This window comes from Diabrotica virgifera, chromosome 5 (assembly GCF_917563875.1).
Source record: "Diabrotica virgifera virgifera chromosome 5, PGI_DIABVI_V3a".
NCBI lineage: Eukaryota > Metazoa > Arthropoda > Insecta > Coleoptera > Chrysomelidae > Diabrotica > Diabrotica virgifera.
In genome coordinates, this window is record NC_065447.1 from 59,835,087 (window position 1) to 59,851,098 (window position 16,012).

Below are 16,012 nucleotides of genomic sequence, written 5' to 3' on the forward strand. Positions count from 1 at the left end.
AATGACAGACTTCATCCACTATTTATTATATATAAAGCATACAGAGCGGCGTATGCCGTAACGCTGCAGGTCTAGTTCACGTTCTGTTACTCCTATAAGGAGTTTTCATAAACTTCTTTAAATACTTAAATTAAGTCGATTATGTCTTTATAGTTAGTTTTTACCTTTCATATGTGAAGGGTACTCGAGTTACCATGATTAATGTTTTATTTTTTACATTGCATCTCTTAAGAATCTATTTATAAGTGTAAAGAAACATTCAGTTTTTTTATGTATAATTTAAAAACAATACGACCCAAATGTTAAAAACAATTTATTAGATGTGATTTTGTCCTTAAAACCTTTCTCAGAACTAAAAAAACATACTACAGTAAAACCTGTGTTAACGGCCACCTGCCAAAACCGGAGACCTGTACTAACGGTCAGCTTAAAAATTCCCCAAACCAATTATATGCAGACTAGAAAAACTAGCAATACCGACCACCTTTCTATATCTGCCAATAGTTCTTTCATTTTTAGTGGCCGTTACTGACAGGTTTTACTGTACAACTATTTATTTTCATACCTTGGAAGTGCTGGAATTTTAGTGAGGGTCTATCAAAATAAAGTCTTCTATTATCTGCTATAACATCCAACCTATATCTCCATCTAGAATCTAGAGGTCTCCTTCTGACTTCAATTGCTATTGTGTTATTACCTTTAGCTACTACAGAAGTCAGTTGAGTAGCTCTAACCTCACCATAAGTGTTAGGGTCCATTTGCTCAAATCTTCCTTGGATTTCCAGATTGTCCGTTTGCGTAACTGATTTCACCAATGCGAATTCTCCCTTTCCATTAAACGTATATTCTACATCGTCGAAAGTAACAAAGTGTGGATCACCGTAGACTCCTGCTACACCTGGTGCTTGGTAAGCTACACAATCCTGTGTAGGTCTCCGTTCAAATCTCAGTGTTTCACATCCCACAGCTTGCTCGTCTTGCCAAAGACAACACAAATATTTGGGTACCATGTCATTAAACCATTGTGAGAGAGTAGGCACTTTTGTCGCTTCATTGTAAGGCATTTTACCCAAGTTGTGGCAACGTCTCGGACTAGAACCCCATTGCTGATCGTAAGAGAGCATCAAAAAGCCGTTTTTATCATAGCAACATTGTTGTTCGGAGCCTTCTAAACTGTAAGCAATAGAAATATGCTTTATTGTCATGAAAAATTTAACAATTTTATAGACAAAGCTTACAAGAATCATAAATAAAAACAATAACAAATACAATTTACTAAAATTATACAAATCGTCAATATAAATAAAACATAATAAAGTGAAATAAAAATCAGTAACAATCTATTGCAAAATTAAAAAAAAAAATTGCAAATTGCGTAATCTACCTTAAGAAATTTAATAAGTAATTTAATAAGTTATGCTGCTGCTTATGACACTCAAATATAGATAAAGATTCTACTTATACATAAGAACACTGTAATTTCTTAGTTATTGGTTAAGAAACTCTGCTATTGAATAATATGGTCTTTCAGATAAATAGGCTTTTGTCATTTTACGGAACTTGGGGAAAGATGTTGCAGATTTAAGTTGTAGAGGGAGATGGTTGTATAGTTTTTTTGCAGAATATAATATAGATTTCTTTACTAACTCACTGGACGGGATCGGTAAATATATGTCAAAGGTAGAATTTCTGGTGGAATGGTCATGTCTAGGTCTTGCTGGAAGGACATGTAGATGTTTACGAATTAAGCAAACAGTTTCTAAAATATATAAAGAAGGTAATGTTAGAATCCTGTGATCTTTGAAGTAGCTTCTGCAATGTGTTGTTCTGCTGAGGCCAAACATATATCTTATTGCTCTTTTTTGTAATTTAAAAATAACATCGGATTGGGCAGTTGTACCAGAACCCCAAAAAGGCAGACCATATCGAAGATGGAACTCGAACAATGAAAAGTATGTTATTTTGGAAGAGGCTAAATCCATTTCCTTCGAAACAGATCTTATTGCAAAGCAAGCTAAGGATAGTTTCTTGCTTAACACATCGATATGAAGGGACCATTTAAGGTTGCTATCTAAAAAAATACCAGAGTAAATTAGAATCGGACTAGGATTTTATTGTGAGTAGATCAGAAGTTATAATAGCATGAAGAGTTGCGATATTTGAGTTGCTCCAAGTGATACTGGTATCGTCAGCAAAAAGAAAAACTTTTCCATCGATTTTTAAGCTCGTGATGTCATAAATAAAGATAAGGAAAAGTAAAGGACCCAATACTGAACCTTGTGAACCTTACATACTGAACCTTACATACAACATTTTTGAGACTAGAGTCTGTATCATTTGCTCTAACCAGTTGTTTCCTATTATCCAAGTAAGATTGAAACCAGTTCAAAGAAATACCTCGAATTCTATAGAAATCTAGTTTTTTTATCAAAATGTCGTGATTTACACAATCAAAAGCTTTGGCATAATCACAAAAAACAATGGCAGTGTGGAGATTATTGTTTAATGCTTGATAAACCTCATGTAGTACAGAAAACATGGCATCGGTGGTACATTTATTATTTAAAAAGCCGAACTGATTTTGTGATAAAATCTTGTTATCAACGAGAAAGGACATAAGTCGGGCTTTTATGAGTCTTTCAATAATTTTGGAGAGTACCGGTAGTAATGCAATAGGTCTATAATTGCAGGCAATATATTTTTCACCACCCTTATGAAGAGAAATAATGATGGCCGTCTTTAGGCACTCTGGAAATTTACCTTTCTCAAAAGAATCATTAATTAGAGAGATGAGGACTCACAACACATTGTCTGGGAGATTTGAGAAAATTTTTATGGATAGTCCATCGGTACTACAGGAAGATTTGCTTTTGATACTATTGATTGTTTGGATCAGTTCAGATTTATTAACCGGTCTCATAAAGAATGAATTCGAAACCTTTCCTGAATTAGGGAGATAGGAAATGGGATCTTGTTGTGACACAATAGTTGATGTTATATTTTTACTCACATTAACAAAGTATTCATTTAGATTTTCTGTGTCTGGAAGGGAAAATATTTGAGCTGTGTAAGTTTTATTTCGAAGATCGTTTATTATGGACCAAGTTTCTTTTGCAACACTTTTAGAGCTTCTGAGACGATTTTGATAGTACAATTTTTTAGCCAATTTTATGTTTTAAATAGATTGCCCTGTACTTGGTGATATGTTCAGTAACAGAGACATTGGTAGTAAATTTCTTGATATACAGTAGTGAACGCATGTTTTTGGCTGATATGCGGACACCTTTGGTAGTCCAGGGTTTGCGATGTTTTTGCTTAATTGTGATCAAAGGAAATGCTTTAATGAAGATACAGACCAGCTTATTCAAAAAATCACTGAAATTATAATCGATGTCCATAGAAGGAAAGTGCCACTCAGAGGTTAAGCATAAATTTTGGAATTTACGAAAGTTCCGACCGGAAAAAATCCTGCCTAAACGTCGAGTTTTCGAGGATGACTTGCTAAAGATGTTAAACTTCGTATAAAGCGCTTCATGATCAGATAGTCCCGCATTAACAGTTGTAGCGCAGACATCACGGGGTGAGAAATAGAGTTGCATAAGTTTGACTTGAATGTTTGAACTTGACTTGAGTTTGACTTAATTTCAAGTCAAACTCAAGTCAATCCTTCTGATAAATAATTCAAGTCAAGTCAAACTGATCAATTGTACAGGTTTGAAAATTCAAACTGTTTGTCAAACTAGTTTGAAAGAGTTTGAAAAATCATTTATTTAGTAGATATACTTATTTGTCGAGATAGACGTTAGTTGCCAATTAAGATAAGAAAATTAATAATTAGGGGAGTGCATATATATTTTCACTTTGGAAAAAATCAAACAAAGTAGAACTTTCTGTAATTTCATTAAGACATGTTTAATAAACAACATATCAAAAAGTTCTACTCGAGAAGTGGATGCTTCATTTTTTATTAAACAAATGAACTACGAAGTTTGATGTTTTTTTAAATAAGTCCGAAAATATAAATTTTAGAACAAAACTGACTTGACCATTGAAAAATTCAGAAAATTTTACAAAAAAACCTTATATAAAGAATTTTCTAAAATTAAATCTGTATCTTCTATAATTTTTTATTTATAACGCTAAAGTCACCCTTCTCACAAACATTGGCGCACTGTAAACTAGCGTACGGCGAAGTGCACGGTTGAGTTATTTTAATGTAATTCTTTAACTAATGGATCAAATGAAATTTTACAAATTGAACCTAAAAGAAGAATAATTAAGCTATCTTATGGTTATAATAAAAAGCAATAAAATGTATGGGCATAAGTACGGTGTGGGCGGAAAATGAGCCTTACATGAAATTTGTTTAAAAAAGATTTAAAAATGTGTAACTAATACTATTTTTGTTATCAAACCCTCAATTTTGCACGACTTACCTTTCAAGAATTTGTACTAAATGATGATTTATTTAAAAAAAATCTCAAAAATTTAATTCAAATGATATGCCGTCTTAAAAAATGTAACTATTGACATCTTCGTAGTTTTATAGAATTACCACCACTTTAAGACGGTATTACTCAAGTTTAAACATATCTATTACAGTTTTATAAGTGCTTTTTTACAGCTTAGGATGTAATATTTAAAATGCACGAAATTATTTACTTTAGAAATAAAATAGACTATTTCTTTTTGAGAAAATTAAGAAAGATAACAAAAATGTAATACAAAAACCGAAAATTACCAGCTAAAAAAATATTTATATAAAGTGATCAAAACTTTTTTCTGTAAAACTTACCTAAAATACATTTAATAATAAACTTCAACAATAATAAATGTTCAGCAAACAATTATCAGTTTTACGAAAAAAAGTTATTCTTTATAAAATACTCTGCATCGTATATAATCTAAGATGCCATCATCAAATATCAAATTTATTGAATTTTATACGAGGTATGTCAAATAATATGAATTTCACTCAAGAGTAAAGTATCGTTAAATTTCACAATATCGAAAATTTTTATTAAGAAAAGTTGTTTGGAATTAAAAAAAATTGTTTTAGTGTTCAATTACATCCTTGTAATTAAAATATTGTGAATAATAAAGGCACTTAACTCTTAAGAAAAATTCATATTTTTTACATACCTCGTATAAAATTAAAAAAGCTTAATATCTGATGGTTGTATCTTAGATTTTAGACCAGGGAGAGCATTTTATGAAGAATAACTTTTTTTCGTAAAAGTGATAATAAAATAGTTATCATAAATGTAATAAAATGATGATGAGTACCTATCCGTAATTTGAAAAAAAATTTTAAAAATTTTTTCGATTAGAATAATGTAATTACCTAGTTTTTAATTTCAAACAACTTTTCATAATAGCATTTTTTGATATTCTGAAATGTAAAGGTACTTTACTTTACTCTTTAACGAAATTCATATTTTTGACATAACTATAAAATTGATAAAATTTGATATCTGATGGTTGAGTTTTAGATTTTTGACTATACAGAGCCTTTTATAAAGAATAAATTTTTTTCGTAAAATTGATAATAAAAAAGTTTTCCATGTGGTTCCTAACTACGCAGACATACTGTATAAGAGCTTCTGTATAAGAATTTTCAAATTGCAATGCCATATTCGGATTCAGTGTAATCAAAAACAAAATACAAACATATTTGATCAAAGTAACATGATGAATTTGACGATATTTTTGAAATTATTAATACAAAACAATTGTTATTGTTTAAACAATTAATAAACAATTAGCTGCCAAATCCGCGAGTAGAACTTTTTACTTTAACATGTATATAAACTAACAAACAAAGTTTTAGAAAAATATAAGCTTGTTTGAATTTTTCCGAAACAATGCATGTTTTCGTTCTAATTGCACTCCCCTAAATACAATGAGTGCCATATAAAAGTAACTTGATCAGGGCCGTCGCTACCATGTGTGCAAAGTGTGCATCGCACACGAGCGGCCGAAAGCATACCACTGATGATAATAATTTTTTTACAACGAAAATAAATTCAAAAAATTAAAAATAGTAATGATATTTCTATAAACTCTAATACCTATTCCGGACTTCATTAAATTGCGGGGTCCGAGAAGTTAGCTACAGATACAAGGAAATGAAGGCCTAACAGTGTTGCCATGTGTTCTTAGAATAAATCGGGAAAGAGCATGTGATATGTTTTTATTAATTTATTTATTGACAATAAATGTAAAACATTAACTATGTAGATAAAATAACGACAAAATTTTTTAAATTTTTAATGTTCTCTAATTATCTCGAAATACCAAGATTTTAGTATCAATAATAAAGTTAAAAAGTGTAAAATAAGTAAAATTCTGCTGCTTATTTTACTATATATTTTTTGTTTATTATAATCTATATGAAAATGAAATTTGTAAAATAAAGTGCAAAGTAAGTAAAATTCTGCTGTTTTAAGATTTTACTATATACTTTATTTATTATCTATATAAAAATAAGATTTGTGTAAATAATAAAGTCGCCAATACAATAATTACAGATTATCTAGTAATATTATTACATAGCATCTTTTCAGTTGAACTTATAGCAATCGAAAAAACTCTAACATTGATTAAAGACAAAAATATTAAAAAGCTGTGATAATAAGAGACTCCAGAATATATGCAACTGAAAATACAGATATACAAGTCCACAGAAATAATAAAGCTGTGATACAGGCTCCAGACTATATGCAACTAAAAATACAGATATACAACATACAAGTCCACAGTACTATTATACGCTCTGAGCTTCGCTGGTGTCGATCCTAGCGGATTACTATTCAACTTTCACCGGTAATTTTTAAATTTATTATTTAATTGTTATCGCTTAATATTTACAACGCTAAAAAGTAATTATATTGTAATAGATTTTTTAAAGACTTTGCTAATCATTTTGACGTTCTATTGATGAAATATTAATTTCTTACTTCGGCTACTTTCACATATATCATGTAGATGGCGCTAATATTAATTTATAATTACATATTACGGAACATTAAAAAACGTAAATTCAGTATTTAAAACGTAAGTATATTTAAGGTAAAAATATATACCACAGCTTTGGAGAACTAATATTTTTTATAATTAATGTTTTTAGTTTTAATTTTAAATTAATCACTTTGACATTTGTGTCAAATTTCCGGTAAACGTTTACAGACTTGTCACTACTGGCGCTCGCGATTTTATAAATATCCACTCTACGTACAAGTTCATAGCGTATTTCGCTGGTGTCGCTCCTAGCGGTTATTAATTCAACTTTTACCGGTAATTTTTAAATTTATTATTTAATTATTATCGCTTAATATTTACAACGCAAAAAAGTAATTAAATTGTAATCGATTTTTTTAAGATTTTGCTAATCATTTTGACGTTCTATTAATAAAATATGAATTTCTTACTTCGGATAATTTCACAATTATCGTGTAGATGGCGCTAAGATTAATTTATAATTACATATTACGGAACATTAAAAAAACTTAAATTCATTATTTAAGACGTAAGTATATTTAAGGTAAAAATATATACCACAGCTTTGACCAACTAATATTTTTTATAATTAATGTTTTTAATTTTAATTTTAAATTAATCACTTTGACATTTATGTCAAATTTCCGGTAAACGTTTACAGACTTGCCACTACTGGCGTTCGCGAATTTGTAAATATCCCCTCTACGTACGAGCTCACAGCGTATAGGAAAAATATATAATTTGTCTAAAATGGAAGTGGTAACTATTTATATGGGTAAAGGGTAGGTATATATATTTTTTTGTATAAATATATAATATGTATTATAATTCCATAACAAAACGTCAACCTGGTAACAAATGTAAATTAGTGTTGTGTATTATAATGTAATGTTTATTATTATTAATTAAAGTACTTATTTGAAATGACAAATATCGCGATAATAATGTGTTTTATTTATCAAACCGACAAACGCAGAAATTAAAAAAAATTGCTATTTGTAATAAGTATAAATAATTTACATAAAACTGTCAGAACATTAATAATTAATTAAAAGAAATATATGTGAATCTAAAGTGAATCGCTCTTCCCGCATTTGCGCTATGTTCAAAAGTCTTTCACGTGCTACAATAGTTGTAGGCATTTTAATATTTTAAAAAATATAAAATGAACACAAAAATAACGTACTGACGAAGTAAACACTTTTCAGTAACTAAAAGCATTTCAGGTACATTCATTTCAAATAATAAAAAGAAATATAATATAATAAAAAGAAAGTCATAAAATGTATATCTGCGGAACATCTGTGCAATCTGGCAAACGCAAATTTAAACGTTCTCACTCTATTGCCAAATCTACTCAGTAACCTATCAGGACAATTGCCACAAAACAATTTCTAATAATTAACTGCAATTAATATCAAAACAAACAACAAATATTTATTCGTTCGTATTTTACATACATTAAAAAATAGCAAAATCCACAAAATAATGTAAAAAAGATAGTTTTCAAAGCTTTCTCTGTATATTTGAAGCGTGCAACATATTATACATTACATACATTATAATCACATGGCAACACTGTCAAACTTCAATTCAACGTTCTATGAAAATCTAATGTGGCTAACTTCTCGGACCATCCAATTTAATGAAGTCCCCTATTCCAAACAATCTAAACAAAAATGCCAGAGCATGTTATTTATTATGAACTGCCCTTTTGCAGCTGTAGTTGTAGTCATAAAGTAGTTCCGGGAATACTTTTTAATTCAAAGGGCTGGCGGCTTTCGGACCTTATTTTTATCTACATACTTGGTCCATATGCCATACGATTTTTTCAAATTCTGAACATTTTTAAGAGTATTACGATACGACAATAGCATACTTTCCGAGAATTTAGGTAAGTGCTTGGTCTTGGTAAGTTGCTCTCATTGAGTAATAAAATAGTCTTGTTTATTACTCGATGATTTAAAAAAATCATTTTGATTGCTCGAGCTATAATATTGTTCCTTTATGCTTATAATGTATGGTTATAGATGGGTTACAGTTCAGTCAAGTTGAGAATTTGCTGATTTCAGAGACGCTTTTGATAAACGATTTTGTTTGTAATATATTATAGTAGTGTGATCGTTTCTTTTGCACACTACTGTATTTCAAATAGGCCTGGATCCCGCGTACCAAAAAAAAGTTGATTAATAGCAAGCTGAAAATTTGTTAATAGTTTAACGGTGTCTAGTCGGGCAAACTTTGATGTATGGGAACACTAGATCAGGAGAAGATTTAATTGTGGAACAGTTTAAAAAGTTGGAACGTCAGATTACGAAAACTTCCCATGTATTTTGTCGGACAGAACATCAAATTGATTTGTTACCCTTTCATTAAACTCTCATGCAAAAATCAGACTCCTATTACTAACCAACATGATTCCTGTCCTTAAACATGTTCTTCGTGTTCCAGTCATTAAAATGCCCAGTTGGTAATACACACCAGTCTGATTTTTGCATAAGAGTTTAATGAACTGGTAGCAAATCATTGGAAGTTATGTCCGACAAAATACATGGAACGTTTTCGTAGTCTGACGTTCCAAATTTTAAACCTGTTCCACAATTAAAACTAATAATAATAACTTTCTTTTGGTACGCGGGATCAAGTTCTAAAAGTAACGTCAAGATTAGAGCAATTATTATTCATATACGCGTTACGGTCTCCTGCATATGTCTTTAAATACTAGTACTTATGTTAAAACGATCAAAATGTTGAAAGGGGGCGGCAAATATTAAGTTGCACACGGGCGACCAACATTTTAGCGGCGGTCCTGAACTTGATACAGAAAGCCACCAGATATTTAAATCAAAATAGGGTCGTAAATTTGTTGAAAATGATTCCTGTATGCTTAGAATTGCTTGCCAGCAAGTTTCGTTTTATCCATACTTACCACTTATTTATATTTTTATTTGAGTGTTACTAGAGTAAAACTTACTTATTCTGAGCCAAAAAATATTCAGGTTTAGATATTATTTCACAAAGCACACACTACAAAACGAACGTAATAAACAAAGCAGGCATAAACTTTTTAATATGAACTATAAACTAATTTGCGGAATAACAGAGTACAGATTCAGACATTCAGACCTATCCAAATAAGTCAAAACAAAAGTCGGTACGCTCTCAATTGGAATTGGAAATAAACACGTTGCGCCATATTATGATATTCAAACTTCAAACTGTTTGAAGAAGTTTGATTTCAAGTCAAACCTAAAGATATCGAAATCAAGTCAAGTCAAACTTTTTTACAAAAAAAGTTTGGTTTTCAAGTCAAGTCAAGTTTGTTGAATAAAATCAAACTAGTTTGACTTGATGCATCTCTAGTGAGAAATCTGAGACAATATAATCAATTATGGTAGATGAAGTTTTTGTAATCCTTGTAGGAGAATCAATGTGCATTGATAGACCATATGATTCAAATATGTTGACCAGGGATATTTGTGTAGCACAAGCAGCAGCATAATTAATGTTTAAGTCCCCGCATAAAATTTTTCTACTTTTATGGGGCAGGTCATCTAACAAATTAAGCAGGTTCTGAAAAAATAGTTCCACGGAAGAGTCAGGTGATCTATAAATGCAAATAGTACCATTTCAAACCACTCAATTTTGAATCCCAAAAACTTTTGGACCTTTGATTTGTCTGAAACTCGATGTACAGCTTCTGCGGAACGTAAAAATAAGCTCGAGCTGAAGCATTTAAGCCCGAGCAGTCTTCTTCTTTTTATTTCTCAAAATATCATTTTTAGCGATTCTGCAGTGATTTGAAATTTATTTAAACAAATTTGTATATTTTATCATAAAGTATCAGTGAAAAAACAATGTTTTAATAGAAGGGACCCAAAAATGTCATTATAAGGCATTATAACAAGTTATTTTGATTCAAAAACAAGTTTTTGATCAAATTTTAGTCCAAAAAACGTTAAAATACCGTTTTTTTTACATTTTCCTTCATTCCCAAAATACATGATCTTCGGTTTGGCCGAATATTTGCAAAAATATAGCCAAAATACAGAACTTTAAATGGTGAAAAGGATTTTTATAGTTTTACAATAAAAAAAAGTTACATGCAATAATATCAGAGTAAAAAATATATGCGTCTACTGCAAGTACAATAAACTCAGAAAATATCGACCTCACGACAAAAATTGTTAAAAAGAAATTGTAATAATTGTAAATACGATTTATTTGAAACAATTTAATTTCCTACCATTTTTGTAGAAAAGTTGAAAATGGCGGAGATATTGAACAAAAAAACTGCTATAAAACCAATCAGGTCTTACGCTCGCACCTTTACCGCAAACGTACCTAATACAATATTGATTTTGTCAAAAAAATGGTAGAGATAAAAATCGCATACAATTTAATTCTCTCCATTTTTGTATAGGCATAATTTTATTGTAAAACTAATAATAAACGAGATAGTTCAATAATTATGCTCTAACTGTCACTATTTTCCTCCATAACTCGGAAAATATCGACGTCCCAAAAAAATTTGCAATAAAATAAATTATAAAAAATCGTATTTTCAACAATTTCAGTCCTTACACTTTTTGTCTAAAAGTTGAAAATGATGGAGATATTGAGCAAAAACGGTTATTCTTTAAAATAAAGATGGCGGCTAAAGTAACGGCAGAATTCATTCGCGATTTTTAATTTAGGCTACTATTGATCCCTCTAAAAATTAGAAAAATAAAATTTTGGGCAGCTCGGCATGCAAGATCAAATGCTATCCCGACTGGACTATATACTTTTGAGTCTGATATTATTGCATGTATTTTTTTTGTATTGTAAAACTGTAAAGATTCTTTTAACCTCTTATAGTTCCTATTAGTTCAAACCTCTGTGTTTTGACTATACATGGACAAATTTTCAGCCAAATGGAAGCTGATGTATTTTGGGAATGGAGAGAAATGTAGAAAACGGTATTTTAACGATTTCTATACTAAAATTTGATCAAAAACTTGTTTTTAAACCAAAATAACTTGTTTTAATGCCTTATGATGACATTTTGAGTTCCTTCTATTAAAAAAATATTTTTTTCATGGTTACTTTATGATAAAAAAAAATAAGAAGACTGTTTGGGCTTAAATTCTTCAGCTTGAGCTTATTGTTACGTTCCGCAGAAGCTATAATTCCGCTATAAAGCTCCGTTAATTTTTGCGAATTATGGATTTTTTGAAGACATGTGAACTTTCAATAGTTACTTTTTATTACAATTATTTGACTGAAAATTATTCATAATTCACAAAAGTTTATGGGCCCAGCAAGCAGTGGAAGCGTGCTTTACCATAAATGCAGGGTTCTCGTGCGTATGTTTCAAGCTTAATATTTATCTTATGGTCACTTTTAAGCTCTTCTTGCACATGTTTCACATTTTGATGCCTCATCGCTCATGATAAAGCTGCAGCAAGGGACTAGCATTGTCTTCTGCAATGTTGAGCTCATTCAATCTTTGTTATTGTGGTATCATTCAATGGTACCTACTTCTCTTGTTCCAGTAATAGCAATTCCTTTATTAATTTCTAGTTGACAGTGTGTAACAGTAGATATAAAAACACCGTTTGTGTTTTTGTCTTGAATTGTTAATACTGAGAACAGATTTTTAGAAATTTGAGGAAAGTATAAGACATCATTGAGTTTAATGATTCGTTCCTTATGATCAGGAGTGAATTATTTCATTTTAAAAGTTCCTTTCCCTAGTGTCTTAAGAACTTCTTTGCCAGCTGCTTTAATGTTAGTAAGAGATTGAAACTCTTCATAACTAATAAAATATTCTGGTGAATTGGTCACATCTCTTCTGTCTGGTTGCTCAAGACAATTGTCAAACCACCAATCATCTTTTTCATTTGCATTTTCAACCGCATACGCTTCTTCTGAAACTATCAGCAGGCTTATATTGTTAACGTTTTATTTAGTCCAGAAAGCCACTGCGCATCCGCTAGGAAAAATATTCCGACTCGGATTTTTTGCACAATCTTACTCAAAAAGGACCCCTTTTAACAAATTTGCATGTTGCCAGGACCAAAAGTGGGTCAAAAATGTTTTAAACGTTTTTTTTGTTTTTTTCCTAAAATTATTTTTTTTCGCATGGAACAAAGTTTTTTTAGGTTTTCTGGATCATTCCAAACAGAAAAGGTCTTTAGTGACTTTTCTCTAAAGTTGATACTTTTTAACATATAAGCGATTACAAATTGAAAAATTGCGAAATCAGCCATTTTTAACCTTTAAAAACTCTGTGAAAAGCTTAAAATTTGAATATTGTCAAGGTAGGTAGATATTTTTTAAACATCGATTGATGAAATCCTGAAGAGTTTTTTGCAATACATTATTCAAAACTCCTTTGTTTTTTAATTTATAATCACGCGTGCGCGACACTATTTTCCACCGTTGTATGTGTATACAGTATGGTGCAAATGAAAGGAATAAATTCGTTATTTCGTAAACCGGCGAATTTAAGGAAAAAACCAGAAATAGGTCGATTTTTATTTTTAAGTTATGATATTGTGGCATATATAGTATACTAGTGACGTCATCCGTCTGGGCGTGATGACTTAATCGATGATTTTTTTAAATGAGAATAGGGGTCGTGTTGTAGCTCATGTGAAAGGTTTTTCAATTCTCTATTCAGTTATGTAAACATTTACATAATTATTTATACAGGGTGTCCAAAAAATTTTATTAAGTTAAATTATTTGAAAAAAATAGAAGTAGAAGGACACCCTGTATAAATAATTATATAAATGTTTATATCACTGAATAGAGAATTAAAGAACCTTTTAAATGTGCTAGCACACGACCCATATTCTCGTTTAAAAAAATCATCAATTACGTCATCACGCCCAGATGGATGACGTCACTAGTATACTACATATGCCACAATACCATAACTTAAAAATAAAAATCGACTTGTTTCGGAATTTTTCCCTAAAGTTGCCGGTTTACGAAATAACGAATTTATTCCTTTCATTTGCACCATACTGTCGGTGGAAAATAGTGTCGCGCACGCTTGATTAGCAATTAAAAAACAAAGGTGTTTTGAATATTGTATTGCAAAAAACTCTTCGGTATTTCATCAATCGATATTTAAAGAATATCTACCTACCTTAGCAACATTCAAATTTTCAGTTTTTCACATAGTTTTTGAGGGTTAAAAATGACCAATTTCGCAATTTTTCAATTTTTAATCGCTTATAGGTCAAAAACTATCAACTTTAGAAAAATGTCACTAAAGACCTTTTCTGTTTGGAATGATCCAAAAAACCGAAAAAAACTTTGTTCCATGCAAAAAAAATAATTTTAGGAAAAAAACAAAAAAAAACATTTAAAAAAGTTTTGACCCACTTTTGGTCCTGGCACATGCAAATTTGTTAAAAGGGGTCCTTATTGAGTAAGATTGTGCAAAAAATCCGAATCTGAATATTTTTCCCAGCGGATGCGCAGTGGCTTTGTGGACTAATTGGCTGAATTCTGGCTTTGTTTTTGGAGGTCGTCCATCAGCTATCCATTTTCTGCAAACTTTGACCCAATGTCTTTTCTTTTTACAGTAGTTGCAGAAACGATTGGCTGTAGTGGATTTATTTGGTTTGTGGTAAACGACTAGAGCTTATGAATTGCTATTATTTTGGTAACAATCATTCTTGGTAAAATTTCTTTCGAATGTACATACGTTTTGTCTTTCGTCTTTAAGAACTTATATCCTCAATCGAACAGAAAAGTCAATGATGGAAAGGGATAAGTCCCCACGAGCTATGGATAGGTAATAAACCTAGAATAAATCACTTAAGAATCATGGCTACAACCTGTTATGCAGAGGTTTTAGTGCAAACAAGAAAGAAAATGGAAAAGAAATGCGCAGTGGAAACATGCTGGGCCCATAACCTTATATTATTTTAAACGTATTGTTACTAATTTATTATTTACTTACGTGGGAGATCCAGTTTTCACACAATGAAGTGCTTGGTTGTTATAGTAACAAATCGGGTTCGAATCTTTGTCGCAATCGAAGTCTGGCATAAACCTGCCCTTGTCAGCTAAAGCCTGTTCGACGGTGCAGGGACATTGAGCAAGTTCGTGGGCGAAGTTTTTTAGATATCTGTCCGTTCTCAGCCAATCGTCACATAGATATTTGGGCCAATTTTTACCGTACTGGTTTTCCCATTGGAACTGGAAGTACCAACCGAGTGGAATGGGTCGGCTCCATATTACCGGTGTTAATTCTATGCTGCTCTGGCTTGTAGTATATGTATTAACCTAAACGATAATAGAATCAACGAATATAAAATAATAAAATATGAGGGATTATAGCTAGAAGAACAAGAATATCGACCCGATAGCCGAGCGGGTTAGCGCACTTACATCGATGTGAACGAAACTCCAGCACGAGCTAGAAAAACAAAACGTTTATGGATGAGTAGTACGATAAGAGATCGGAACTGTAGAAACCCGGAAATATATATGTTACAGTTCAAGTTGATTATCCAGTTGAAGTTGACTATTCCTAGTTCGAGTCAACTCAAACGGCTGGTTTCAGTAAATGTTGATTCTAAATATAAAATGAAGATTTTTATTCAACATTTACTAGTAGACTCCAACTAGTTAAAGTATACTCTTCCCAATGCCATTTAGTAAAAGTTGATTCACACAAACAACCGATTCTATTTAGAAATTAAATGTTACTGGATATTAGTTCAGGAAATGAAGCATTTTGGCTCGCAATTTTTTCGTTTATCATGGATTTACTTGAAATCTTCACAGAAGGTAGGGAATAGCCCAATGATCATTTTCTATATCATGCCGCTGTACGATGAAACCTTAGAGGTGGTTGCCACCGCTACCCCATCTCAGGGGCGGGAATTTTTCATTACATTTTAACCAGGGAAATCGATGGAAAATGCACTTCTAAAAAAAATTGTTCGTTACGTTTTCTTCGTAAAACTAATATATCTCGAGGTATTTTTTTTTGGAGTTGTATGAC

The 16,012-nt window shown here is 31.0% G+C and overlaps 1 protein-coding gene across 5 annotated transcripts in view; it reads right to left on the reverse strand.

Annotated features, from left to right (window-relative positions):
• The window catches only part of LOC114330927 (protein mesh), a 160,338-nt gene that overhangs the window by 52,541 nt on the left and 91,785 nt on the right, over window positions 1-16,012 (reverse strand). For all 5 annotated transcript variants that reach the window (XM_028280398.2, XM_028280405.2, XM_028280375.2 and 2 more), the window contains 2 exons: window positions 14,963-15,288; window positions 566-1,173 (listed from right to left, as the gene is read on the reverse strand). In XM_028280398.2, coding sequence (XP_028136199.2) covers window positions 566-1,173; window positions 14,963-15,288 — 934 coding nt within the window. The remainder of the gene's footprint in view (window positions 1-565; window positions 1,174-14,962; window positions 15,289-16,012) is intronic.